The sequence below is a fragment of the Impatiens glandulifera genome, chromosome 2, assembly GCF_907164915.1.
Source record: "Impatiens glandulifera chromosome 2, dImpGla2.1, whole genome shotgun sequence".
Classification (NCBI taxonomy): Eukaryota; Viridiplantae; Streptophyta; class Magnoliopsida; order Ericales; family Balsaminaceae; genus Impatiens; species Impatiens glandulifera.
In genome coordinates this window covers 67,654,130-67,679,507 of record NC_061863.1, presented here as the reverse complement: position 1 = coordinate 67,679,507, position 25,378 = coordinate 67,654,130, and the positions used below count along the sequence as shown (strand labels likewise).

Sequence of the window (25,378 nt, the reverse complement as noted above, 5' to 3'; positions counted from 1 at the left end):
AAACGAATATAAAAAAACGTCATAATAATAACATTATGAATAATACGTATCGAACGACTATGATCATTTAAAGTTCAACGATTTTTCTCCAACCAGATAATTAGTCCACTTAAATGTAATTAGAATGATAACCCAAATACGTATTTATATATATGTATATCAGCCACATCAATCCAAATTTTTCAGAAACTACCTAAAAATTCGGACATCACCCAATAAATCAAAGTAATACTTGACAAAAAAAAATTGCTTGACACTTAGAATTTAGAATACCTTAAATAAAAGTAAAAGTTTACAGGTTATGTTTCTTTCATACAATTCAAAAATATTAAGATTTTACTTGACTTCTACAATATTTTTCTTTTATTTATGTTTTTATTAACTACCTTTTGTAAGTTGTTACGATAAAATTTAAAAAAATAGGTGCATGATTAATGAAATAGTTTTACTTTTTATATTGGTATATTTCAAATGACAAGAATTATGTCTAAGATAATTCAAATTTATAAGTTCTATACCACTAAGAATCCTTTAATTTAAAGGGGTTCATTTAGCCACTCCGAGGAATCGAGTAACAAAAAAAAATGAGAAAAGAAAATTAAGAATAATTATTCCCTTTCACAATAAGTGGAAGAAATAATTTCAAATAAACACGAAAGTATTAATCGAAGGAGATTGTGACCTAGAGTGCGGCACACACACACATTTCATGCAGTTGATGATAGAGCATTATATATTAATTAATTAATGTTGCATTCAAGAAATTCATCAATCCTATTCCTATTTACTTTGAAAGCTCTGGAATGTTCTTCATATATAGGATCAATTAATGTCATTAAATAAATAAATATTTGTATCTTCGTACGTACGTTAATTTGTTTAATTAATTAATTATGTCTTCAATGAATTTGTGGGACATGAAATCACTAATATATACTACTACTTCCGTATCCATGCATTGTTAGCTAGCTAGCTAGAGACAAGAAAGTGAAATGCAAGGTGACCTTCCTTCTAAGCTGCATTTATTTGTCTCCAGCTCTCAATTCATATATAATTTTTTTTTTTGTTTAAATCTCATTGGAAATTAACATGAATCTGAAAACAAAGCCCCAACATTAAGGAATGGTGCACTCATAAAAACAATTGAAGGCCAAACTAAAAATATAACAATATCCTCGATCGATCGATCGGAAGAGAAATTACTAATTAATTAAAATGTTGGGAAGCTCATGGATAGCCCCATTAATGGTGATTGTGGAATGCATGGTGGCCGGATCAAACACTCTAAGCAAAGTCGCCATGACACAAGGAATGAACGACTTCGTTTTCGTCACCTATTTCGATGGCCTCGCCTTCCTCTTCCTTCTTCCCACAGCCTTCATCTATCACAGGTACGTACGTATCACCTTTTATTTTTCTTAATTTATTCGTCAAAGATCGCTATATATACAATATCGTATATATATATATATATGATCATGCAGAACCAAAGCCTGTCCTGAAATCACTTTCCCCATCGTATGTAGAATCTTCCTTCTTGGTATTGTAAGTAAGATCATTAATTTCTTATTTACTTTTTAGCGACATTAACTCAATGAAGACGTACCGTCTCTAATTCTTGAATTGTTTTTGTATATATTAATTTGTAGATCAGTTGTTGTTTCCAGCTGTTTTTGTATTTTGGTATTGGATACAGTTCTCCGACCCTGGCCTCGGCCATGAAATGTCTTGGCCCAGCTTTCACCTACATCCTTGCGGTTATTTTCAGGTTTGTATTAATTTAATTTAATTTAATTAATTAATTTGATTGAAATTAATTGAAATTAATTAATTAATTAATTAAAGAATGGAAAGAGTGGATTGGAGGGAAAAGAGCAGCAAAGTGAAATTATTGGGCACAATAATATCAATAACAGGAGCTTACATTGTGACATTTTACCAAGGCCCGCCAGTTCTTTCTTCGTTAATTCATTTCTCAAGTTGGATTCTTGGTGGCTTTCTCCTTGTCACAGCTACCTTCTTTCTTTCACTCGAATATATAGCCCAGGTATACTTCTAATATTTAATTTACTAATTAATTAATTCAATAAAACAATTTTAATTTAATTAATTTCATTTTGATCTCAGACATGGATCATAAAAGTTTATCCTTCTGAGACCATGGTAACTCTCATTAGCGCCGGGTTCATGACAATTATATCTTCTGTGGTCGCTCTTGTTATGGAAGGAACTTCGAATGCGTGGAAGATTAATTCCGGGATGGAATTAATAGCCATCGCTTATAATGTCAGTATATATATTTATATACATTATTATTGAATATTGAATTGAATTGAAATGAAATGAAATTGTTGATGATCTCGTGTTGTCGGTCGGTCGGTCAGGCGATTTTTGTGGTAGCGGTTAGAACGATAGTGTATACATGGGCATGTAGCATGAAAGGGCCGGTTTTAGTGGCCATGTTTAAGCCGCTTGGTATAGCGTTTGCGGCACTAATGGGAGTCGCCTTCCTAGGGGATGCTCTTCACATTGGAAAGTACGTATGAACATTTTAATCTCAGTATATATGAATAGTATTTAATTTGTGGATTTTAATTAATTAATTGCAGCATAATTGGAACTGGGACTATAGCTCTTGGGCTATACTCAGTTGTGAAAGGGAAGTCAATGGAAGCAGAGGAAAAGAGTAGAATAGGCAGCAGCACCCTTCCTCCTCTTTCACACTTAATTGATAATAATGACCAAGTCCCTTTCTTAGTGTCTAGAAATAATGTTCAACCATAAAAATTTCTCATCATTATCATATTTCATTACATTTTAATTTATTAAATAAGATGGGAATTATGAATTGCAAGATTTCTTTTGGCCTTAATAAAAATGGTAACATACAAAATAAATTGAAAAAAAAGTTAAACGAATGAGAAAATAATGTCTGAATTAATCGCATAAACACTAAAAAAATAAAAATAAAAATACCTTACTAAAATTTGTTTAGAGTTACATATCGAGATGATATTTAACCAATTAAATTATACAACTTTTGTTAAATTTTAATAAATCTCCAGCTTCAAAAAAATGTGAAAAAAAATCCACATAGAAAACTCATGAATCCTCTGGACGGATATTGGAACCAAATAAAGTTTTGACATTGTTTGTCAAACAATATTTATAAATACCAAATCAAAGCAAGCTCAAAATAAAAAAGATAAACAGAAACTAATTAAAAATAAAAACATCACTCTTAAATATGCTTTTGCCAATAATGTAAATTAAATGGTAAAATTTTAACAAAAATATTTGATTTTAAATTGAATTGATTATCTTTTTTAAAAAGAGAACAAAGGACACATTTATTTTTTACTAAGAATACATTAATTTGAAGTGAAAAAACTTAAATATAGAATTATATTAAAAATAATAATATCTACACGTACTTAGATATCTAAGTAATAATAATATTTGATTTTTCATATTCAATCTTGATATCAATTTGTTATCAAGATCGATCTAAAAATAATTTTGTTGAAGTCTTCTTCCACAATCTAATTACCTTTATAGTTAGAATTTTTTTTTGTCGCAACCATTTATGATTGTTTTGCACTTTATTTAATCAAAGACAATGCATTTGATCCAATCATAACAATAAGAAGACAAAAGAGGATAAAAGGGGAAATTAGAAGAAAGAAGAAGATGATGAAATCTCATGAAATGTATCTAGAATTTGCTATGTTTGTTACAAATAAATACAACTTGGCGGGCATCCATAGAAAATTTTCATCTATTTTATTAATCTTTGTGCAAATAGTTGACAAGATCAAGAAGAAGATAGAAAACAATATTATTGATATTTTTTTGAAGTCTCTTATTGTTATTCTCATCCTTTCGAATTAAAGAAAGTACATGTATGACAAATTCATATGTATTAATTTAGTTTAGTTAATTTGATTATAATACAATTATTTATGAAAGATCAAAACTCACATTCAATTTTAAGGTGAAATTTTTTAATATTAGTGGGATTAATCGTGATTTAAAATTTAAAACAAAAATAAGAAAAAATAAATGAATTAGTTTTATAAATAAATATTCTTTCTATTAGTGGTTATATGCATGTGGCCGGGGGGAATAGTAAGAAGGACATGGGAAGCACACATATATATATGATTTGCCAACCATGCATATCTCAACAACAATATTAATGTCATATCTAGGATCTCATCTACCTATGTATGTCTAATTAAACTCTAAACCAATCAAGATTACTTTAATTTAATTGTACCTGATCAACAAACTTAACATATATAATTTTGTATAGAGAATTATATATGAATAGTTGCTTGGACCATTTATTCCTAAAAACACAACTTACATGTCACTAGCCATGCCTAACTAATTAACTAGTCTTAAGTTGAAAAGAGGAAGTCAAATAACCCATATATATGATCATGATCGCAATTATATTATCCATTATTAATAACCTTCATTTTATTTATATTTGTTAACATCAAGTCCAAGAGAGTTGAGTAATGATCATATATTCATTCATATATATATATATCATTCTTAACCGTCGACTTCTGTCTTTTTAATTATTATTCAAACAAATTCTCCTCAGGTAATTGCAAATTTTGAAAGTGAATTAAGAATATATCAATATATAAGAATTCTCTTTTCACTAACATGAAACAATTTTATGATGCAAAGAAAAGCATGTATCGTAGAAAACATCATGATATTATATATACCATGAAATCTCTAATTAAGCATGTACAAATTAATGTATATTCAATATGAATCAATCTGCTGGAGGCCCCAAACAACCATTAAAAGCGTCAAATATCAAATGATCGTATAACTTGTATATTAATTATAAGTTGTAATTCTTTTTTAATTTAATCATTTCTATCACTTCCAATATTACATCTATTTTCAGACTTTTAATTGCTAACTATGATTACAGCTTCTAGTTAGTTGCGACTATCATGTAAATTAACATCACACCGTCACAATTTTCAAATCCAAAATATTATTAAATTTTCTTAATTTCTCTCATTTTATGCATTATTTTTTTAATGCAATATTGGCCTCTCCAAAGGCGCAATGGCCATTTGTAATGAAGCTAATTATTATCATTTATGACTTAGCTAATTTTGTCATAATTAATTGAAAATTATATATTCACACTTTAAATAATTACTAGTTAATTAATACCGCTGGACAAAGTAAGATTACTCACTCTATTTGGAAGTAACCCATTAATTGCTATTTTTCTATTTTGATTCCCAGTATATAATGCACGTACGTCAACAATAAAATGAAAATAGTTATTTTTAATTAGGTTAATTATATTATTCTTGTCTTAATTTGTGAGGATCCACGTCCTTATGTTTGGAAGTTTTGACCCAAACTAAAATTATTAAATGAAATATATATTCAAATCTAAAACTATTAATTCTCATATATATATAGATAGATAGATAATTCATCAGTTAATAACTATTAATTCATGATTAAATTAAAGAAATTAATTTTTTTAATCTCAACACTTATTTTTATTTCTATATATTTAACAAACTTAATTTATGACTAATTCAATTGTTAATTTCAAACAATTAATTATTCACACAAAAAAGAACATTGAATGTGTTTAGATTTAAAATGACTATATTATATATTTGTGGAAAATTGGAGACTTAATTAGTTTTTATTTCATCTTGTGTTAATATTTGATTTTTTTTAATAAATAATGTATTATCACCAAATGTTAATATTCTTAGTTAAATAATTCAATTTATATCAAAAAAAAATATTTTTACTTTATTTTCGTAAAATTTAACTAAAATATTTTAGTCGTTAATTAACCAAATTAATATTCAATTTTTCATCAAACAAGATTTTGAATTCATAATTTTGATTTTTAGAAGATCAAACCAACCACTAAATTATACATTTAAAAAATGATATTAATTATCCATTTTAATTAATTGATTCAAATTAAATATGAAAATTATAATTATTAAATGAACATAAAAAATATTAAGGATACAACTAATTTCATTAATCTATATTCTTGGAAAATAACACGACAATAAATTTAGAACAAGTTATGACAAAAGCTATTGATCATAAATTAAAAACACAACATAAATATCAAAATATTACGATAAAATGCAAATGTATTTAAAGGTACTTCCAAAAAGAGTGAGTAAGTTACTTTTGTCTATAGTATTAATTAGTAATTATATTAAGTGTGATTTGTGATCAATTATATATATGAAAATATATTAGGTCATGATAAATGATAATAATAATTAGCTTCATTACAAACGGCCATTACCCTGTTGGAGGAGGCATTGCATTAAACAATTAAGCAAAAAATTGAAGAAATAAAAAATAATAAAATTTTGAATTTTAGATTTAAAATTTATATAGTACTGTATTAATTTGTTTACCTATAGTAAGGTTAACAATGGCAGCTTAAATGTTTTAATTAGCATTAATATCTTTAAAAATATATATCCTTAATAAAGAGGAAAAACAAATATTGTTGTACTTTTGAGAAGTGAAACACAAACTTAAGGTAAATGAAATAGTTAACTAGATAAAAAGATTAGGGACGATTAGTATATGTTAACAATTAAACTTAATATTATCAAGTGATCAATTGAAGTACGACGGTAGGATGACAATAAATACATTGCGATTAAAAATATATGAGACATGATATATTCGCGATCCGATAACTAGTTGGAATTAAATTTGTTAAATGTGAAATGATGAGAGATAATTAAGTGATAAAGTTAGGTTTAAGCTGTAATCAAAGCTCATATAGAGTGATAAAGAAATGGAATTTAGGGCGGAAGATGTATTTTTGTGAATAAAGTAAAATAAAATAGAGATTAGGCCAGAAAGGTATGTTTGCTTACGTGAGATGGAATAGACCCCTTAATAAATCATTTTAGTAGGTCCAACTATTTTCTCCACCTCAAAACTGATTTTCTTTACATGGCTCAAAATATTCATCTCTATTATTTACAGTTTTACACTTAGCCGAACCGCTTTTATTTCATTTTTGTACTATATAATATATGTAATATATTCTTCATATTTTTTATTTTTTATTAGAAAAATCTGTTAACATAGTATTTTATGCTATAATTAAATATTTAAAAAATACCTAAAAAAAAAATTATTTTTTTATGTTTCTTTGTTGATTTTAATGTCTACCATTTTTGTGTTTTTTTTTATTTAACTTGTTGTTACTAATATTATAATCGAAAGATCCTTATAATTTAATTTAAAAAATACATAATTTTAATGATTCATGAGTAAAATGAAAAGTTTTTTCGCATTTTTTAAAACCAACAACCTTATTAGAATAGTTTTGAAGTATTATTAGTTAGTATATATGAAGAAGTAAAAAAGTTATAAAAAAAAAAAGGAATGGGCGGCTTTCCCTGTGGTTGGGACGTCCCGAGTTGCTAATTCCCTTTGCCCCTACAAGCTCCCAAGTATCATGAAGAGGTAATTTCAAATAATTTCCTTCTCTCTCTCTCTTACTGGCCTCTATAATATATATATAATCTTAATTTGTTGCACAAATATTATTAGCTTAGGCTAGGGAATAGGGATCAATCAATCAATCAATCAATCAATCAATCATCATCATCATCAGGTAGCTAGGCTAGAATGGGGGAGGAGATGAGATTTCTAGGGATGTTAATGGCGGAAGTAGTGCCATGCATATTGATGGCGACAATGGAAGCTTTGACTATAGCCTTAACCATTTTGGCAAGCACCGTTATCGCCAAAGGAATCAGCCCTTTTGTTTTCGTGGCTTATACAAGCGCTCTTTCATCTCTCTTCCTCCTCCCGTCTTTGACAATTAATTCCAGCCGCCGCACTCTGTAATTAAGAACCTTTATTTACTGACCGGCCGACCGGCCGCCGTCTTACCAAAACAATAATATCATCATCTTCTTCTTCTTTTTTTGCAGAAGTGAACAGGAGGAGGGCTCTCTCTTTAGCTTACCTCTTCTCGTCAGAATCTTCATCCTCGGTCTCATAGGGTAATTCTCTTTCTCTTTCTCTTTCACATGTGCTATGTTGGGCCGGGCTTATAATTTGGGCCCCAATATTAGTAATGGGCCTGATTTGGTTATTTGTATAATTATTATTAGGGTTCCAATAGCACAAAACTTGGCATTTCTTGGTCTGAGCTATAGTTCTCCTATTGTTGCTTGTGCAATGGCCAATTTGATCCCAGCCATTTCCTTTATTCTAAACATTCTTCTCAGGTATACATTATTAATTAGTTCATTATTCTGGGTCTTTTAATTTAATTAATTTTGGGGTGAAATTTGCAAGTTTAAATTTACACTTGCATGCATGCATGCAGGAGAACAAGAATTGATTGGAAGAGTGGAAGTAATAAGATAAAAATAGTGGGCACATTCATATCAATTGTTGGGGCTCTATCAACCACTTTTTATAAGGGTCCTGTCGTAAGGAAACAATCAACACATCTTCTTCAACTCGCCCCGAGGCTTTTCGTTTTCATGTCTCCAAACGAGAAATGGATCCTCGGTTGCGCTCTCTTTGCCTCTGCTTCATTATCTTTTGCTATTTGGAACATCATCCAGGTACGTAAACATTTTGGTTTGGTTTGTTTTTTTCCATCGCAATATATTGTTTAATTTACGTGTGTGTGTGTGTGATCGATTAGGTAGAAACGGTTAAGTTGTATCCAGATGTGATGAAAATAGCGTCATCTTATACACTTGTGGGGACACTACTAACCGGAATAGTGGCATTAACGGTGGAGAGGGACCTAAGTGCTTGGAGTCTTAAACTTGACATGACCCTTCTTGTTATTGTTTTAACGGTTAGTATATATAAATTAATAAACAAAATCTTGTTTTTTAATCAAATTAAAATTTTATATATGTTTTTCCAAGTACTAATTAATAGTGCACGTGGGCATGGTTGTTTTGGTATATGTATATATATATATAATAGGCGATTTTTGGCAGTGTGGTGAGAAGTAATACTCAAATATGGTGCACCAAGGTTAAGGGTTCTTTCTTTGTCCCACTTTTTAAGCCTTTTACTGTCCCTTATGCTACTTTTTGCGGCTGTTACTTCTTTGGCGACACTTTTCACTACGGCAGGTAAAAGAAATATTGTTTTCTTTCCTGCGGAATTAATTATTGGGTTGTTCTGATGTGATTCGATATGTGGGTGTAGCATTATGGGTGCGACAATTGTGGGGGTGGGATATTATACGATCATGTGGGGTCTGATGAGAGAAGGCGACGAAAAGTCCAAAATCCTTTCTGCTGCTGCCAATGAAGAATCATCGGAGGAAAAAATTCCTCTTTTGCGAGATGAAGAAGAATCACAAGTTTAATTAATAAGCTAGCCCATTTGAAGTAGTTAGTTCTGCTTCTTCATATGGATGTATTAGCTAGGATTAGAATTAGAATTAGAACACATAATATTTAGTGTTCTTCTTCTTAATTCTTCCTCGATCTCCTCTCTTGTACATAGAGATAAGCCCCAAAGTTGGCATCAGCGTGTGTGATTATCATTATCTTCATCTACCAATGGCCAATTGTAGATGATGATCCCTTCTTCTTCTTCTCGATCTTGATCTCCTGATCACTTGTCAATCTCTTCTATGTAATAAATAATATTATGATGTGCATGCATGAACAGAGGAGGTTTGTTTTAAAATTATCTCCTTTGACTTGTGATTAATGCCCCTAATCATATCCTTTGTATGTTTCATCTAGCTCTCACAATCCCCTGATCAAACTAATCACGTAATTAATTATCTCAAATAATAACACCATCATAATCCAGATGAGAAATACAAATATAATTACTCAGTTTTCCAATTAGCTAGGTTGATCAAGACATGACATGCTCCTTTATAACATTAGGTTAATGTATACATGAAAATCAGAACCTCAAATCCTCTAACAAACCCAAAAGGTCCCCCACCCAATTACTGGGCCTACCATTACGAATTTAGGAAAGAATTAACAAGATAACATTGGCCCCCAAGGCCCAACATCTTCAGACCCCGAGTCAGACCACCCAACACCCTCGATAGACTCGGGCATAATCCAATAAATACCGATCAAAATTCATAAGATACCCGCGAGATAGTCAATTTGAGATTTTGATTTCAACTCTTTATAGTAAATCTGACACTTATGGCTAGCTTTTACAATACATTTCTATTGACAAATTAATGTCACCAGTTAGTCCACACAAAAAAAAAAGACAAGAAATTGATGGAACTTTAGAGTATAGACCACATAGCTAGCTTGAATAATTCATCCATGATTAAAATAAAGATAATATATAAACATTGTGTTAAAAGGTCAAAAAAATAATAAAATATGCTATAAAGCTTGAATAATTAATCAACATAAACATCGTCACACGATAGGAACGTTGAACCATTAAAAGTATATATAATAATATTGCTACTTAATTAATGATATGATCACCTCCATTGTCTTGTTCTGTGTGTATATATAATTCTGAATTTCAAAATTTCTTCTGTTATATAATTTAATTGCATGCTTGTCTTCTTCTATTGCTTCTTTTGTGCAATCTTGTCTGCCATATATTGTCTCCTTCCTCGTCGGAGACAACTTAGAGGATGGAGTTTTCTGTTCTTTACTCTGTAATCGGCATTCACCAAATCTAGTGATGCTGCATTTTTCAAATTATGGAAATACAGGGAATTATCGGGTCAACTGTCCAAATGAGTGATGTTGTGTGGTGTCTGCACCAGAAGGGAGCAAATGAGAGGAAAAGGGAATGGATATAAAAGCTTGGAATCCGAAAATTTCAAATTTTACTTTGTAACATTCTGTTGTTAAATCGCCTTGAGGTCATGTTTCGTGGAGAAATAGAAAAATTGCCCATTTTCAAATAACCTCGATCACAATTAAGTTGATTTAATTTGTAACATTCTGTTCAAAATCATCCTAAGATTTAATATAAAGGCATGCAAGTGGACAGCAAATCAAACAAAATGTATCCATGATTAGAATAAGATAATCCATAATTGTGTTATATGACGTCAATTTCGAGGAATAAAGAATGCAATAAATTAGCTTGAATGTCACTTAATCACCACAAAATCTTCACATGATTGGTTGTTAGTTGAACCATTAACGTATAATATTGCTAATTAGTTTGATATGAACTTGTGTGACTTTTATTCTTTCTTCTCTTTTGCCTGCCTAGTATAATTCTGGTTCTGTACAGTTATCTGAGTGAACTAGCTAGAGAAAAAAAGATATGGGATTGGTGAAGGAAGCACTGCCATTTGTGGGCATGATAAGCGTGCAGTTTATGCAGGTAAGTCTAGTTTTTGTTTTGCTCTTTAAAGAAAGCTCCAACTCACAAACTCTTGGCCTGAGCTTATGCAGGTGAGTCTGGTTATAGCGATAAAAGAAGCCACATCAAATGGAATGACCAAATACGCCTTCGTCACCTATTCCAATGCCCTTGCCTCACTCCTGCTTCTCCCTCTTTCCTTTCTTCTTCACAGGTTTTTCCTATTATTAATTTCAAATATACAGATTGATCACCCATGAATCCGCCTTTCTTTCTTCCTTGGTGCTTGATGTTTGCAGATCAAACCTCCCCCGGATAACATTCTCTCTTCTGTGGAACTTCTTCTTGCTTGGAGCTGTTGGGTAAGTATAAGTATGATGCATTTTATTAATAATATCAATCAGGATTAACATGGATTGCTTAATTTGCTGATGTGATATTGTGTTCTTATAAGCTGCTTAATACAAGTGGTTGGCAATGCCGGAATACAAATAACTCCAGTGTCATTTTCCTCATCCATGCTTACTCTCATCCCCGCTTTTACCTTTGTACTCGCAGTTATCTTCAGGTTCTTCTCTAGTCCTTGTTGATCATTTCTCATATATGTGATGAATGAGGGGATTATAAGGGTCTCAGATTTCAGAAATTGAGTTAGAAATTAATGAAAGATAATGGATCAGGATGGAAGAAGCGGATCTTAAGAGAAAAAGCACTCTGGCCAAGTCCATAGGAACTGTGGTGTTGATTATAGGGGCTCTTGTCTTAACTCTATACAAGGGTCCTTCCCTTCTAATGGTGCAAAACTATGATTACATAGCAGGAGGATTGCTCCTCACGGTTAACTGTCTGGCTGCCTCCGCCTATATTATCATGCAGGTCTAGTTTCTATAACCCAACCCAACCCAATTCATTAACTGTTTCTATAATAAATACAGTTAAGGTTTGTTATATGAAGAAGATTAAGATTGTAATCATTTGACCTAGTTTCTTCTGTCATATAATTTGCAGGCATTCCTCCTTAAGAGATGCAGGGCTGAGCTTGTAATTGTCTTCTTCTATTGCTTCTTTAGTGCAATCTTGACTGCCTTTCTCTCCTTCCTCGTCGGAGACAACTTGGAAGGATGGAGCTTGTGGTCTACTGAGAAACTAGTTTCTATTCTTTACTCTGTAAGAAGCATTCACCAAATCTAGTGATGCATTTCTCATCTTATTCTAATTACTTTTTCTGGGAAGTACAGGGAATCTTTGGGTGTGTGGTCCAAATGAGTGTTGTTGTGTGGTGTCTGCACCAGAAGGGACCTGTGTTTATTTGTGTGTTTCATCCTCTTGGAATCATAATTTCAGCTTTTGTAGATATTATATTCTTGGGTGACACCCTACACCTGGGAAGGTACTCTACATATATGTTCTTCTACATTGACTGTTTCATCTTTTTTCAATTCTACTACATTTTTTTTGCAGTTTGGTGGGTTCAATAATTACAGTCATAGGATTCTATTCTGTCATGTGGGGAAAAGCAAATGAGAGGAAGAAGGTGATGGAGGAAGGCATTAATGGAGATAACACTGATCAAAGGGCTCCTTTGCTGAAAAATGACGGCCAAGAGGGGAATATTAATGATCCTGTTTAGAACTATTACTCTGTTCTTCGTAGCCTATGATCATTTTCTTATATGTGAAACCGATTACAAATACAGTTCATTATTGGAAACATTCGTCTTTCTATATCTTATTCTAGATTAGAAACTATCAATAATAAATTTATGAATGTGTCAGGACTAATATCAAATTCTAATTGTGATCCCATCTTGATTCACGTCAATATGAGAGACCTAAAAGAAACAGGTTTCTCCAAATGAAGCCAGCTCATGCTATGACAAATCATTACTATCCACCCACACCAGTCAATTCCTGAGTTATCGGTACTTTTGGCTATTTTGATCCTAAATGTACATCCATACACACCTTTGAGGCTTTGACGACATGTTAGAGAACAACTTTTGAACTACATTTAAACAAGAAACAATTATTTTTCATGTCTATCATAATCAGATCACCGTTACAAGAATTGTGTGATAAGTTTGTATAGATTTAGTTGTTTCCAAAACATATGCGGGGTTATACATTAAAATCTACGATTATATGCAATTCAATGACACATTCATAAATGTAGATAAAACTGATGACAAAAATTATTCAAGAGATCGTAGCACCTTAATTAAGCAGGTTATGATCCATTTAAATCCACTTGAGCATCATTAGAATCTGAAAATGACAAAAATGAATCTTTAAAATTTTGTTCTCAAGACAAGCTAATGTTAACATATATTCAATCCAGCAGATAAATGAAGTTCCATGGAAAATAATATGAAAATGACAAGAGCAAAGAATCTGTTCAAAATGTTCAATCTTATAGCTTCATAGTTCATACTAATTCAATCATGTTCAACTGAGAACCAAGTGTTCGAAAAGAATGATTTTAGAAACACTTCTGGATGTTTCTAATTTCTTATAATTAAAAAGGAGTACTTGAGAAAAACAGAGATATACTATTCAACAGAAATATTGGAGCATACATACAAACATATGATGAGTCTTTTGGAGATGTAGAAATTGGAACTGAAACATTAGCACTCATTCTTTCTATCAAAAGTCAAAACTAACCTTTACAGTCACATTAAACTGTAAATCCTTATCTTCTTTCAATAAAAGCCAATAACAGTGGACCTGAGACAATAATGTTCTATTCTCAATCAAATACTGGTTTAATAAACTTCATGCAAAGCTTCGATTCTGCAATCGATTTAACCAAAAAAACAACAATTCATTGGGATAACTGAAAAAAAAAGGAAAAATCTAAGCTTTTGTAAACTCTTCATTGGTGATGCTGACTCTAGCAAAGGGGGTATAGAAGGATTGATGATGGAGCAAGTGGGAAGGAAATGAGTAAATAATATTAATTTATATAAATAGAAAGAATCATAAACAAGCCCTCAAAGTAGTGTTCAATTTAATAATTCACACTGTAGCTATTGTTATTTTGAATAAGTTCATATGCCCTCAATTCCCCCAACATGTTCTATTCGAAAAAACATATGATTAGTCAGTCAGGTATAGGTTTTTGAAACAGTATAATTGATATTTATTTGAATAATTGAACCAAGCCAATATACTCGATATATGTCATATTCATCTCTAGTTTGCACTTAAAATTGATTTATAAACAGTTAGATTCATGTATGAGCATTGATTTATAGATAAGGGTGCACTTCCGAAATACTTCCTTTTGGATTACTAAGCCCATATTTTTTAAAGGTTGTGCCAATTGATTTGTCTTTTTGTTGAGCAACTCAAGAAGAACTAAAAACCAAGAAATAGGAGAAGACAATCGGCTCCAAAATCATTTACTCGACCTGGATCATAGTGACAATGAAAAACTCGAAGCAGAAGCGCTGTTTCTATGACAGGGTATGGAAAGAGTTTATTTCCAAAGATTAAACCTTGAATTTTAGACATTAGATGGTACCTTTCAATTTACAAAACATTATAGTTTTTCATTGTAAAGGGGTATTTAATAGAAGACAACCCATCTAGACAATATAAGTTGGTTTGAATGATAATTAATTCCATCACTTCGAAGAGCATGTGTTGCTTTATATAACATTCTTTTAAAATCATCATCGGATTCAGATTAATAAAAGGGCAAGTGGACTGGAGATGAAACAAAAGTTAAAGTTGTCCACTAATTATTAGAATAAGATAATCTCTAAGCCATAATGTCTTACAAAAGACAAGGAATAAAATATGCCATAAGTTTGAATAAATAATTAATCAAATTACAGTATGATTGGTTGTTAAAAGAACCATTAAAGTATTATATTACTAATGAATGATCACCCTCATTGTCTTGTTCTCTCTTCTGTTCTGCACACAGTGTTATCTGAGTGAGCTAGCTAAGAGAGAAATGGAGGTGGTGAAGGAAACACTTCCATTTGTGGGCATGATAAGTGTGCAGTTTATACAGGCGGGTCTGGTTATAGCAGTAAAAGAAGCCGCATCAAATGGAATGACCAAATATGCTTTTGTCACCTATTCAAATCTGCTTGCTTCCTTCATTCTTCTCCCTCTTTCCTTTCTTCTTCAAAGGTATTATTATTCGATGCATCGTCCATCCATTGTTTGTTCTTGATTTGTTAATGTTGTTGATGACTCTGCAGATCAAATCTTCCCCGGATGAATTGGTCTCTTCTCTGGAGCTTCTTCTTGCTTGGAGCTGTTGGGTAAGTAAGTATTCATGTCAATTGGAATCTGGATTAATCTTCTTCTTCTTCCTAAACGTTATTGGATTGATAATTTGCTGAAGCTGCTTGATGCAAGTGATGGGCAATGCCGGAGTACAAATCACTCCGGCTTCATTTTCCACGTCCATGCTCACTCTCATCCCCGCTTTTACTTTTATACTCGCAGTCATCTTCAGGTTCTTCTTCTCGACTAATAATACTATTTGGTCTCCATTTTTGAGTTTGAAATCAGTTAATGGATCAGGATGGAACAAGCGGATCTTAAGAGCAGAAGCACGTTGGCTAAATCCATGGGAACTGTGGTGTTGATTATAGGGGCTCTTATCTTAACTCTATACAAGGGTCCTTCCCTTCTAATGGTGGTGCCACCATCCAAGAGCTATGACTACGTTATGGGAGGATTTCTCTTCACTGTTGTCTGTCTGGCTGCCTCTGCCTTTAATATCATGCAGGTCTAGCCCAAGTCATGAATGTTTCAGGAAGGAGCAACATACTTAGTTTCTAAGTCTGTTATATAATTTGCAGGCATTCCTTCTCAAGAGATGCAAGGCTGAACTTATAATTGTCTTCTTCTATTGCTTCTTTTCTGCAATCTTGTCTGTCATTGTTTCCTTCCTCGTCGGAGACAACTTAGCAGGATGGAGCTTGCAGTCTAGTGAGAAACTTATTTATGTTCTTTACTCTGTAAGCAGCTTTCATCGAATCTATTGATGTTGAATCTGTCAAATTATCATACTATTCTAATTACTCTATGGGAAATACAGGGGATTATCGGGGCAGCTGTCCAAATGAGTGTCGTGTTGTGGTGTCTGCACCAGAAGGGACCTTTGTTTATTTGCGTGTTTAATCCTCTGGGAATCATTATTACAACTTTTGTCGATATTATCTTCTTGGGTGACACCCTACACATGGGAAGGTAGTGGTACTACTAATACATGTTCTTATGCATATACACGAGGCGTTTGACTGTTTCATCTTCTTTCAACTGTACATATTTCTTATGCAGTTTGGTGGGTTCGATAGTTACTGTCATAGGATTCTATTGTGTCATGTGGGGAAAAGCAAATGAGAGGAAGAAGGACGGCATTAATGGAGGTAAAAGCTTGGAAACCAACAACAGTGATCAAAGGGCTCCATTGCTGAAAAATGACGGCAAAGAAGAGAGTATTAATGCTCCTGTTTAGAACTCTGTTGTTTTTATTAGTCTATGTTCATTGAAACATCATTGTTGTTTCCGTATGTGGATCTAGGCAAGAAACATCAATAATAAATTTAGGAATGTGTTTCTAAAACTAATTTTAAATTCTGAATGTTATCTTATCTGAAGTCAGCTTTCTAACAAAAAAAAAAAAAAGTGTTTTCAGATGAAGCCATTGAATTCTCAAATTTACCAGCTCAGTTCAATATGTAGAACAATAAAAAATGACAGAATATGAAGAAGAAACTGAAGACAAAAATTACTCTATGATGAGAACACCTTAGTTATAAGCAGGTTCTGATCCATTTAAATCCAGTTGAGCAATAAAAAACAGACATTATAAGAAAATAACAAGAACCAATAATCTGTTCAAATGTCCAATATTTTAGAATCAAACAAATGCAAATAAGATCAACTGAATATCCATTTTTCCTATATAATTGCTTGAGGAAAACAGATATGGTATTTAGCACAAAAGAACAGTGGAGCATACATACATACATACATTCCAAGTTGTTTCTTAAAAGGTCTTTTGGGATGTAGAAGAAACATTATCACTGCTACTTACTTCTATTAAAACTGCAAAAACATCCGATTCAGCAACCCGATCAAGTCAAAAGGGAAACAACCATGTTCATCTCTCATAACACATTCCAATTCAGGACGACGACAATAGACAATTTGGAGAATTTAAGCTTTGCCATGATCTCTACATTGGTCCGATAGACCCAAGTGGGTTTAGGTGAGGACTCGTGATGAAGAGAATACGTAAATATCCAATTCTTAGCAAATAATAATAATAAAAAAAAAGTAAGAATATATATATTAGAGAGAATCCATAAACAAACCCTCAAAATATTTTCCAATTTAAAATATAGCCCTTAAACTAATGTTTTTCTAAAAAAACCCTTAAGCTATATATATATATATTTTGATATGAATTTATTTATTTTTTTAGAAAAGTGATTCTATGTCCTTTTATTAAAAAAAAAGCTAAAAGATTTTTATTAAGTGACCTTATGTCCTTTTTTTTTATTTGAGTCAAAATCAGAAATTGAAAAACTGATAAGTAGAAATTGAAGTAAATAAATGAATTAGCTAAACTTTTTTTTTGAAAAAAAATATGACAAAAAAGGGTTAAGCACTTAAGCCACTTAAACTTAATATATATGCGTGGAGATTTATATATCACTTGTAAAATACAATAGTTAGTGGGTTTTTTTTTTAAGATTATGAGTTCAAATAAACATAAATTAGGCATATTTAGATTTGAGTAACTCCGATTAAGTCATCAGCCCAAAATCTAGTATCAATCAGGCCCAGACAGACGTATTTCTTGAATAAAAAAAATTCTAAATATTTCTTATAGCAAACTTATTATTTAAAAAAAGCCTCTAACTCAATTTGTTTAAGCCTTCACTAATTTGATAAAATAGATTACTAATTTATAAGTAATTAAATTAAAATTAATAATTAATGGAATAAGTTCTAAAATTAAATTAAAATTATTTAAAAAAAAAACAATAAATTTAAGGAAAAAATATTCTTACTGGTAAGTAAAAAATTATTACAGTTAAACTAATTTATATGTTTATATAATTATTGTTATTAAAACAAAATTCAAATATATTTTACTATATATGAATAAAATTGATCACATTAACTAAACTAAACCTACCAAATCCATTCTCGACGGATTAATAAATGGAAATCACGATTTCCAAGATATCTCTAACAAAATGGATGTCAACAATTTGAATGGCTAACATGTTAACATTTATCTTTCTAACTAATATTAATTAATATATTTTTTTCAGATATGAAAGAAAATAAGCATTCATATAGATAAGAAAATTTAAAACTTTGTATTGCTCTTCAATTACCGGGTATATTGCATTTCTTTAATTTAAACTTTTTGTCATTCTCTTCAAAAACTTATATGACCAAAACAAGGTTTTTGATAGAATTTTTAGAACCTATTAGTATTTAACTAGATCAATATATGAACCCTAATCTAATCTAAACTTTGATTTTGTGAGTCCATTTCTTAATGGTCTCTAGTAGTATCTCATTCCAAGTATCAGTCGGACCGGGCAAGCACCAATGGAGACAGTCATTAGCCACCTTATCTTTTATCCCTTTTGAAAACGGGTTCTTGTTCATATACGGACCCGGATGAGCATCAGGCCGCATCCACGACAACTTTGTGATATCCAGCGCCTCCACCCGTATCTTCCCCGACGACGACGAAGGCGACGGCGCCGACTCCTGAACCCTTATCTTCGCCGCCTCAACTTCTATCATCTCAACTCTCCTCATTTGAAATTCCACATCACCTAACGCCTTTTCCCCTTCCTTAAAGGGCCTTGTTTTCGGGCACGCCCCGAATTTATCCCATTGTCCCTCAAAATGCGCCGGAGGATACGTCGTCACGATTACATCCAGCGATCTAGCGTTTCCAGAACGCCTCCCGATTACGGTCTCCAACGTTGTCTTAATCATCTTCCCAAACGCGTCGTAGAAACCCACCTCGGTGCAGTTCTGATCCGTACTCAAATGACAACCGATAACCGACCCGTTATAATAATAAACCGCCGGAGTCATAAGCCATTGACCCGCCATGAAAAGAACCATATCGAATTTATCCAATTCCTCCGCCCATTTTTCATCAACAGATTCCAGAAACAACTCACTGTAATACTTAGACGCGTTTTTCTCATTTGCCTTAACCAAAAACGGAGACCAGTAACTGGAAACAGTTAAATTATGAGAAGAAAATTCCCATCGGCGAAACATGAAAGCGTTGAGAATGTCGTAAACACGAACGGGGACAGAGACAGTAGTTAACATGCAGATTAAGGATTCAATTTGATTCCTGGAGAGGGAATCTCCTACGAAAGCCAAATGCTTGTTTCTTGTTAAGGACAGGAATTCATGTGGGTTGAAAATGGGGAATCGGCATTGGATCTGATGGGGTTGCCATCTCCAGTGGAGGTAGCCGGAATCTGGGCGGCCGTTGATCATACAGTTCTGGCCATAGCTAATTGTATTGCTGCAGTTGGTGCCGTTATACAAAGTTTCTCTCTTTTCAGGGACCCATTTGCCATTTGTGTAATCGCACTTAACCTTATCGTCATCATCTGGTCCTCCCCCATTTTCTGTAACATAAAAATATGACAGTTTTATTTTTTTATTTTTTTGGATTTGAAAATATAAAATCATCAAAACAGTGCATTCCTCCACTCCATTGATGATGAATATAAAAGCAAAAATAGAGAGATTAAATATACCTTTTGGAGGTGTAATGGATTGTTGATGAGAATTGGAGAGATGATGAGTCGTTGTAAGAAGTTGTTGTTGAGAGAGAGGGACTGAATGGAAATAAAGATGAAACAGGGCTAACGGTAGGATTGCAAATAATGACCATGGAAGGAATTTCTTCACTCTTGATGATGAAGAAGATGAAGAAGAAGAAGAAGACGTCTCCATTGCCTTCCTTTTTACTTCCTTTCCTAATTCACCTGCTTCAGATCTCATTCTCTCTCTCTCTCTCTCTCTACTGTGTTTTTTTTCTTTCTCTGAATTTTAAACAATTGTATAATTAATTAATGGTTATAAAAAATCTATATAAAAAAAAAAAAAAACTTTGGTAAAATAATGGTTGTATATATGTATATATATTTAATATGCTTTAGATATTGAAATAACTTTTTGAGATCTCCTAAATATTCTTTCAATCTTAATTTAATTCAATACTAATTTAATATTTATAATTTTTTTTTGGTTTGTTTTAAATATTTATATATAGCATTTTATTATTATTTTAGTGATATTTATTTAAGAAAGTTTTTGTTTGTTTGTTTTTATTATTATTATTTTAAAATAAAGAAATTTGAAATAATTATAAAAAAATCAAACAAACTAAATTCCTTAAATAGATATTAAAAAAGTCATGATTGCTTACATCTTCATCTTCAAATTTTGGACGGGTGCTTTTACTTTTACTCAATTGAATTTCAAGATGAGGTCGATAAATAAATAAAAATGGTCTTCTTCTATATTTAATATTTTCATCTAGCATTTCCATTTCTACATTTGAATTTGAGACAGATAATTACTTTTAAAAAAGTAAAATAATATAAAATAAATTCAGCTTGATAATTTTTTGAATCAAGATTGGTTGGACCATATATATATATATGATTCCAAAGTCCAAATAGAAGAGAAATTGTATGGCCCAAATAAACATGAACAGAAAAGCCCAATCCAGTAGGGAGTTAGATTGGAATCTCAAGCAAGACTTTGAAGAAGAAGAAGAAGAAGAAGGAAGGAAGGAAGGAAGGAAGGAAGGAAGAAGAGGGGGAAGTTATGATGGCAATGGAGGGCAATAGCAACGGCGAGGAATTCGCCGTGGGATGCATCCTGTCTATCAAAACTACGCTGGGAGATGAATTCGAAGGCCAAGTTATCGCCTTTGATCGTCCTTCTAACATCCTCGTCCTTCATATCCTTCATTCTCACTTCTCTTCTCTTTATTACTTACTTACTTACTTACTTACTCCATCTAATTATAACTGTGTTTTATGAGCTAATAATTAATGCTTCCCTTCAATTTTAATTTCCTTCACTTCCATCTTGGATTTTTCACAAGAGGGTATCAAAGTGGCGGCAGCTGGACCTAAGAGAAACATACGGCTACTCAAAGCCAATTACATTAAGGATTTCTCCTATCTAGGTCAAGGCGAGGATCCTCTTGATGCCACCAAATGTTACTTTGATCTCAACGCTCTACAAGCCCGTGAACAATCTGCTGTTAGGTTAACTCAACAATCCGCAAAACCCTTATTTTCGATACTTAATCTCTGTTAAATTAACTTACCCTTTTGTGTTGGCTGAATGAATTGCAGGCAGGCAGAAATAGATTCAGAGAGGATTGGAGTGGGTGTAACTCCTCAAGCCCAAAACCTATTCGATGCATTGTTTAAGACGTAATTTTCTCTGCCCTTTAGTATTCAGATCTACTATAAACTAAACTATAACCCATTCTGAGATGATAGCTGATGTGCTATTGCTCATGCTGTTAAACTTGTCTCTTATTATTGTCTGGCACACAAAGTTACAGAGTTTTGGGGCTCTTCTTTTCAACCCTTTATTCATCTCCATCAAATACTATCTTTAATTAAACAACATATATGCATTTCACTAGATGGCAATAGCTTGTGAACAGGAGATCCTATTAGGTTTTCCCACCTTCAGTATTTCAGTATTGATCCTAGTTATAGATTTGCTCCAATACCCTTTGGTCCCCCAAATGTAACTTTAAAATTTTTTAACACCACAATATTCATATCCGAGTTTGAAATTGAACAGGCTTCCAGTGCGCTGGGATAAGACTGTTATAGTAGTGATGAATGAAGTCCGTGTTAGCAGTCCATACCTCCCTGAATCTGTTTCTGGAGGAACTGCAGCTGCCAATGATCGAGTAAGGAAAGTGGTAAGTCACTCTGCACGAAAAAACTGAAAGTATTCAAGATTCTACTGAGTTAAGACATGGTTCCAGTGTAATTTATTTATGTTTATTGTTGATATGCAGCTTGAATTGGAAAGGAAGAGATTACAATCACGAAGTGGTAGTCATTGATGATTTCAACCCTATGATTGTAGAATTGATGTGAACAAGTGTCTCGAGGTATTGAACAATGCTGGTTCTGTTGAATGTTAAACACATACATACATACATTGTCAATAAAATTATTACCTGTTTCCAAAACATAAAAATATACATTCATTCTGGGGCATTGATTGTTGAGATAATCCATCATATGTTTATTTGTTTTGCCATTGCAGGTGGATTTCTACAATCTGATTTATCTGTGAACACAATTTCAAAATTGGGCTGAATGTATTATCGATGTTTATGGTGCATGATTTTCTGGTTTGATTCAGTAAGGTAAAAAGATATTTCCTGTCTTAACCACTAACAATGTTGTTTTTTGTTGAATGGAAACACATACTTTGTGGTGGAAATTGTTAAGGTAATTGGGTGTTCTTTATTTATTTGGTTTTGTCATTGCAAATAGATTTCTACTCTCTGCATTAAGTGCTGGGAACAGTACTGTTTCATATGTTGGTTTCCAAATGCTAGTCTTTGTTTGATCTTTCTGTGATGGATCTCTATTCATAATTCATACAAAGAAGAGTGAGTTCAGCTCCTCCTGAAGATGATCAATCTATACTTGCTTCTCAACACTATTAAGGTGTGGTGAAATATATTTTCATACTTCAAAATTTTGATTAATTTCATACTCATTATAGGTCAAACTTCTTTGTTGCCAGCCTTACTAAGGCCTTGTTTTCGTTATTTAAATGACCGGTTATTTAGATGATTGGTGATGATGTTGAAGTAGGTATATTTTTGATAAAAATGACTTAAAAGGTATTAATATATAATGATAAAATAATAAATAATAATTTAAAATATAGAGTATTTTGGATAATGAATTAAATGATCTTATGGACAAGAGAGAAGGGATAGAGAATGATATGATATTTTTGAATTATAAATTATTTAAGATACTGCTGAGAATTATATATATATATATATTACTTACTTACTGCAAAGAAGAGGATTTGATATTTGATATCAAAATTCTTTCATGTTTGATGGGTCATTTCAAGCATGCAACAAGTAAAGAGTGTCCAGATTTAGGGTTATATAAAATTGCTAAATTTTATATAAAATTGCTAAATTTTACATCTCAGGATTGCATAATTTTACATCTCTTTTAGATTTGTGGATTCTAAAATTATAAACACCTTTTTTTTTAATTAAATCCTAAAATAAAATTTGCAGCTCATTTTTTTTTTACATACCCTCTCTAAGTTCATTTAAATAAACTTGTTTGATATAGATTTTAAAAAGTGCAGTTATTAATATAAAAAAATAAATATATTTTTAAATAAATATAAAGTATTTTAATGTTTTTGGGTGATTAATTGCTGTGAACTTTTAGAATTTATTTAAATAAATCCTACCTAACATGTTAGGCCGACAATTACTTAATTTATTATAAAAACAAACAAACAAAACTTAAAAAATTGGAAGAGCAGTGAATAGTCATATTCTTCCTCTTCCTTGAGTCTATTCTTTCGGTCCCATCAAACTTGTCAAGAGCTTGCTATTTAATTTTGTTTTTGTTCTTAATTTGTCGATTAGTTTATCCAACATGTTATTTGTCTTTAATTTCTGAAAACTGAATTCAATTTTATAAATAAACCCTAATTCTTTTTTCATAAAAATCAGATCGAAAATTTAAATTTTAAGAGAGAGTGTCGGCTTATCATTTTCTTATAGGCTAGAGGTGTTAAACTTTAATTAAAATTTAATACCATTTTAACAGTAAATTAAGTGAGGTGTTATATAAACTAATGTTTAAATATAATAAATTTTATTTAAATAAATTATGATTGTAACAAAAAATTTATGATTGTAACGTCAGTTTGGGGTGAGGATCAAAAGGCAGCTATTTTTTATATAGTAGTTTCTTGAACAAAAAATTATTTATTTTATTTTGATCAATACATTTTTATTTTTATTATCTCATACCCCTCATTTATATTTATATTCAATTATTTGCTACAAAAAATAAAATAAAATAAAAGTTTATCAAAATTAAAACTAATCAATTATTTTTAGAAAACATTAATCAAAACACAAAAATAAATATTCTAATTCAATCACATCTTTCTTAATAAAAATAAAATCACTTTTAATTTTATATATATGTTTTACTAAAGCAACAATTTAAAAAATGATTGTAATTATATAAAATAGGAGAAAATATTAATTTTCAAATAACCTCTTTAAAAGTTGAAACGATTTTCATACATATTCATATCACCCTTTAGTTTACATTATGTTTATTTTCCCACTTAAACTATGATACAATCACTAATACTGCTCCGAATCATAAACCTCAACTCTATTATCACTTAAGATCACACCTTGATCGAGTGATCTTTGCTTGCTTCTGGTGTCCCAAATAGTTCAGATCTTCGACTCTAACAATTGTACAATTGTGGGAACACTGGTTCCCACTTAAAGTAGTAATATATCCATTATTTACATGGTACAATAGCAAAATCACACTAATGCAATGACAACGTGTACTAAACTAAACATATAAGACCTGGCCCAAGGTCATATGGATAAAAAAGGTAACAACAATTTGTAAAAGTAAATAGAGAAAAGATGGCTTTTAAGCTAACATGCAAACATTAGATGTACATGAAGAGGATTGAGAGCATTAACAATTGTCTTTCTGTCTCTTGAGAATTGACAAAAGATTTAAAAAAAACAAAAAAAAGTGATGACGCAGCAGCCGTTTCAGTGAAGGAAATGGGGCCAAATATCTTCTTCGCTGCTTGCTTAATAGCACATGGTAAAAACATTGCCGGTTTATAACCACTTTATGGTCTCCTAATTAATTAGCTTTATAATATAACCCTTTTTCTTTTCT

At 31.6% G+C, this 25,378-nt stretch overlaps 5 protein-coding genes and 1 long non-coding RNA gene across 6 annotated transcripts; 4 read left to right on the top strand and 2 right to left on the bottom strand.

Moving 5' to 3' along the window:
- The first annotated feature begins 1,094 nt into the window (after nucleotides 1–1,094).
- Nucleotides 1,095–2,860, top strand: LOC124927304 (WAT1-related protein At5g40240-like). Its single transcript, XM_047467697.1, has 7 exons — nucleotides 1,095–1,391; nucleotides 1,485–1,545; nucleotides 1,650–1,768; nucleotides 1,846–2,047; nucleotides 2,128–2,286; nucleotides 2,385–2,536; nucleotides 2,610–2,860. Exons 1-7 carry the CDS (start codon nucleotides 1,216–1,218, stop codon nucleotides 2,782–2,784), a joined length of 1,044 nt encoding a protein of 347 aa, XP_047323653.1. The 5' UTR covers nucleotides 1,095–1,215; the 3' UTR covers nucleotides 2,785–2,860.
- A 4,791-nt stretch (nucleotides 2,861–7,651) lies between these two features.
- Nucleotides 7,652–9,838, top strand: LOC124927237 (WAT1-related protein At1g70260-like). Its single transcript, XM_047467622.1, has 7 exons — nucleotides 7,652–7,907; nucleotides 7,998–8,069; nucleotides 8,181–8,297; nucleotides 8,399–8,642; nucleotides 8,726–8,884; nucleotides 9,019–9,170; nucleotides 9,247–9,838. The coding sequence occupies exons 1-7, from the start codon at nucleotides 7,690–7,692 to the stop codon at nucleotides 9,407–9,409; spliced, it is 1,125 nt and encodes a 374-aa protein (XP_047323578.1). The 5' UTR covers nucleotides 7,652–7,689; the 3' UTR covers nucleotides 9,410–9,838.
- A 1,552-nt stretch (nucleotides 9,839–11,390) lies between these two features.
- Nucleotides 11,391–14,275, bottom strand: LOC124926983. Its single transcript, XR_007098364.1, has 3 exons — nucleotides 14,025–14,275; nucleotides 13,574–13,625; nucleotides 11,391–13,365 (listed from the first exon to the last, which is right to left on the bottom strand). It is a non-coding gene; the product is annotated as an uncharacterized LOC124926983 (long non-coding RNA).
- Nucleotides 14,276–15,324: 1,049 nt separating this feature from the next.
- LOC124925301 (WAT1-related protein At4g15540-like) lies at nucleotides 15,325–16,845 on the top strand. Its single transcript, XM_047465269.1, has 7 exons — nucleotides 15,325–15,506; nucleotides 15,578–15,640; nucleotides 15,724–15,837; nucleotides 15,906–16,113; nucleotides 16,187–16,345; nucleotides 16,426–16,577; nucleotides 16,668–16,845. The coding sequence occupies exons 1-7, from the start codon at nucleotides 15,325–15,327 to the stop codon at nucleotides 16,843–16,845; spliced, it is 1,056 nt and encodes a 351-aa protein (XP_047321225.1).
- A 1,968-nt stretch (nucleotides 16,846–18,813) lies between these two features.
- LOC124927823 (xyloglucan O-acetyltransferase 2-like) lies at nucleotides 18,814–20,443 on the bottom strand. Its single transcript, XM_047468306.1, has 2 exons — nucleotides 20,150–20,443; nucleotides 18,814–20,017 (listed from the first exon to the last, which is right to left on the bottom strand). The coding sequence occupies exons 1-2, from the start codon at nucleotides 20,394–20,396 to the stop codon at nucleotides 18,879–18,881; spliced, it is 1,386 nt and encodes a 461-aa protein (XP_047324262.1). The 5' UTR covers nucleotides 20,397–20,443; the 3' UTR covers nucleotides 18,814–18,878.
- Nucleotides 20,444–21,167: 724 nt separating this feature from the next.
- LOC124925863 (protein LSM12 homolog) lies at nucleotides 21,168–23,021 on the top strand. Its single transcript, XM_047465981.1, has 6 exons — nucleotides 21,168–21,363; nucleotides 21,508–21,676; nucleotides 21,767–21,847; nucleotides 22,230–22,353; nucleotides 22,453–22,548; nucleotides 22,707–23,021. The coding sequence occupies exons 1-5, from the start codon at nucleotides 21,228–21,230 to the stop codon at nucleotides 22,498–22,500; spliced, it is 558 nt and encodes a 185-aa protein (XP_047321937.1). The 5' UTR covers nucleotides 21,168–21,227; the 3' UTR covers nucleotides 22,501–22,548; nucleotides 22,707–23,021.
- Nucleotides 23,022–25,378: the final 2,357 nt, after the last annotated feature.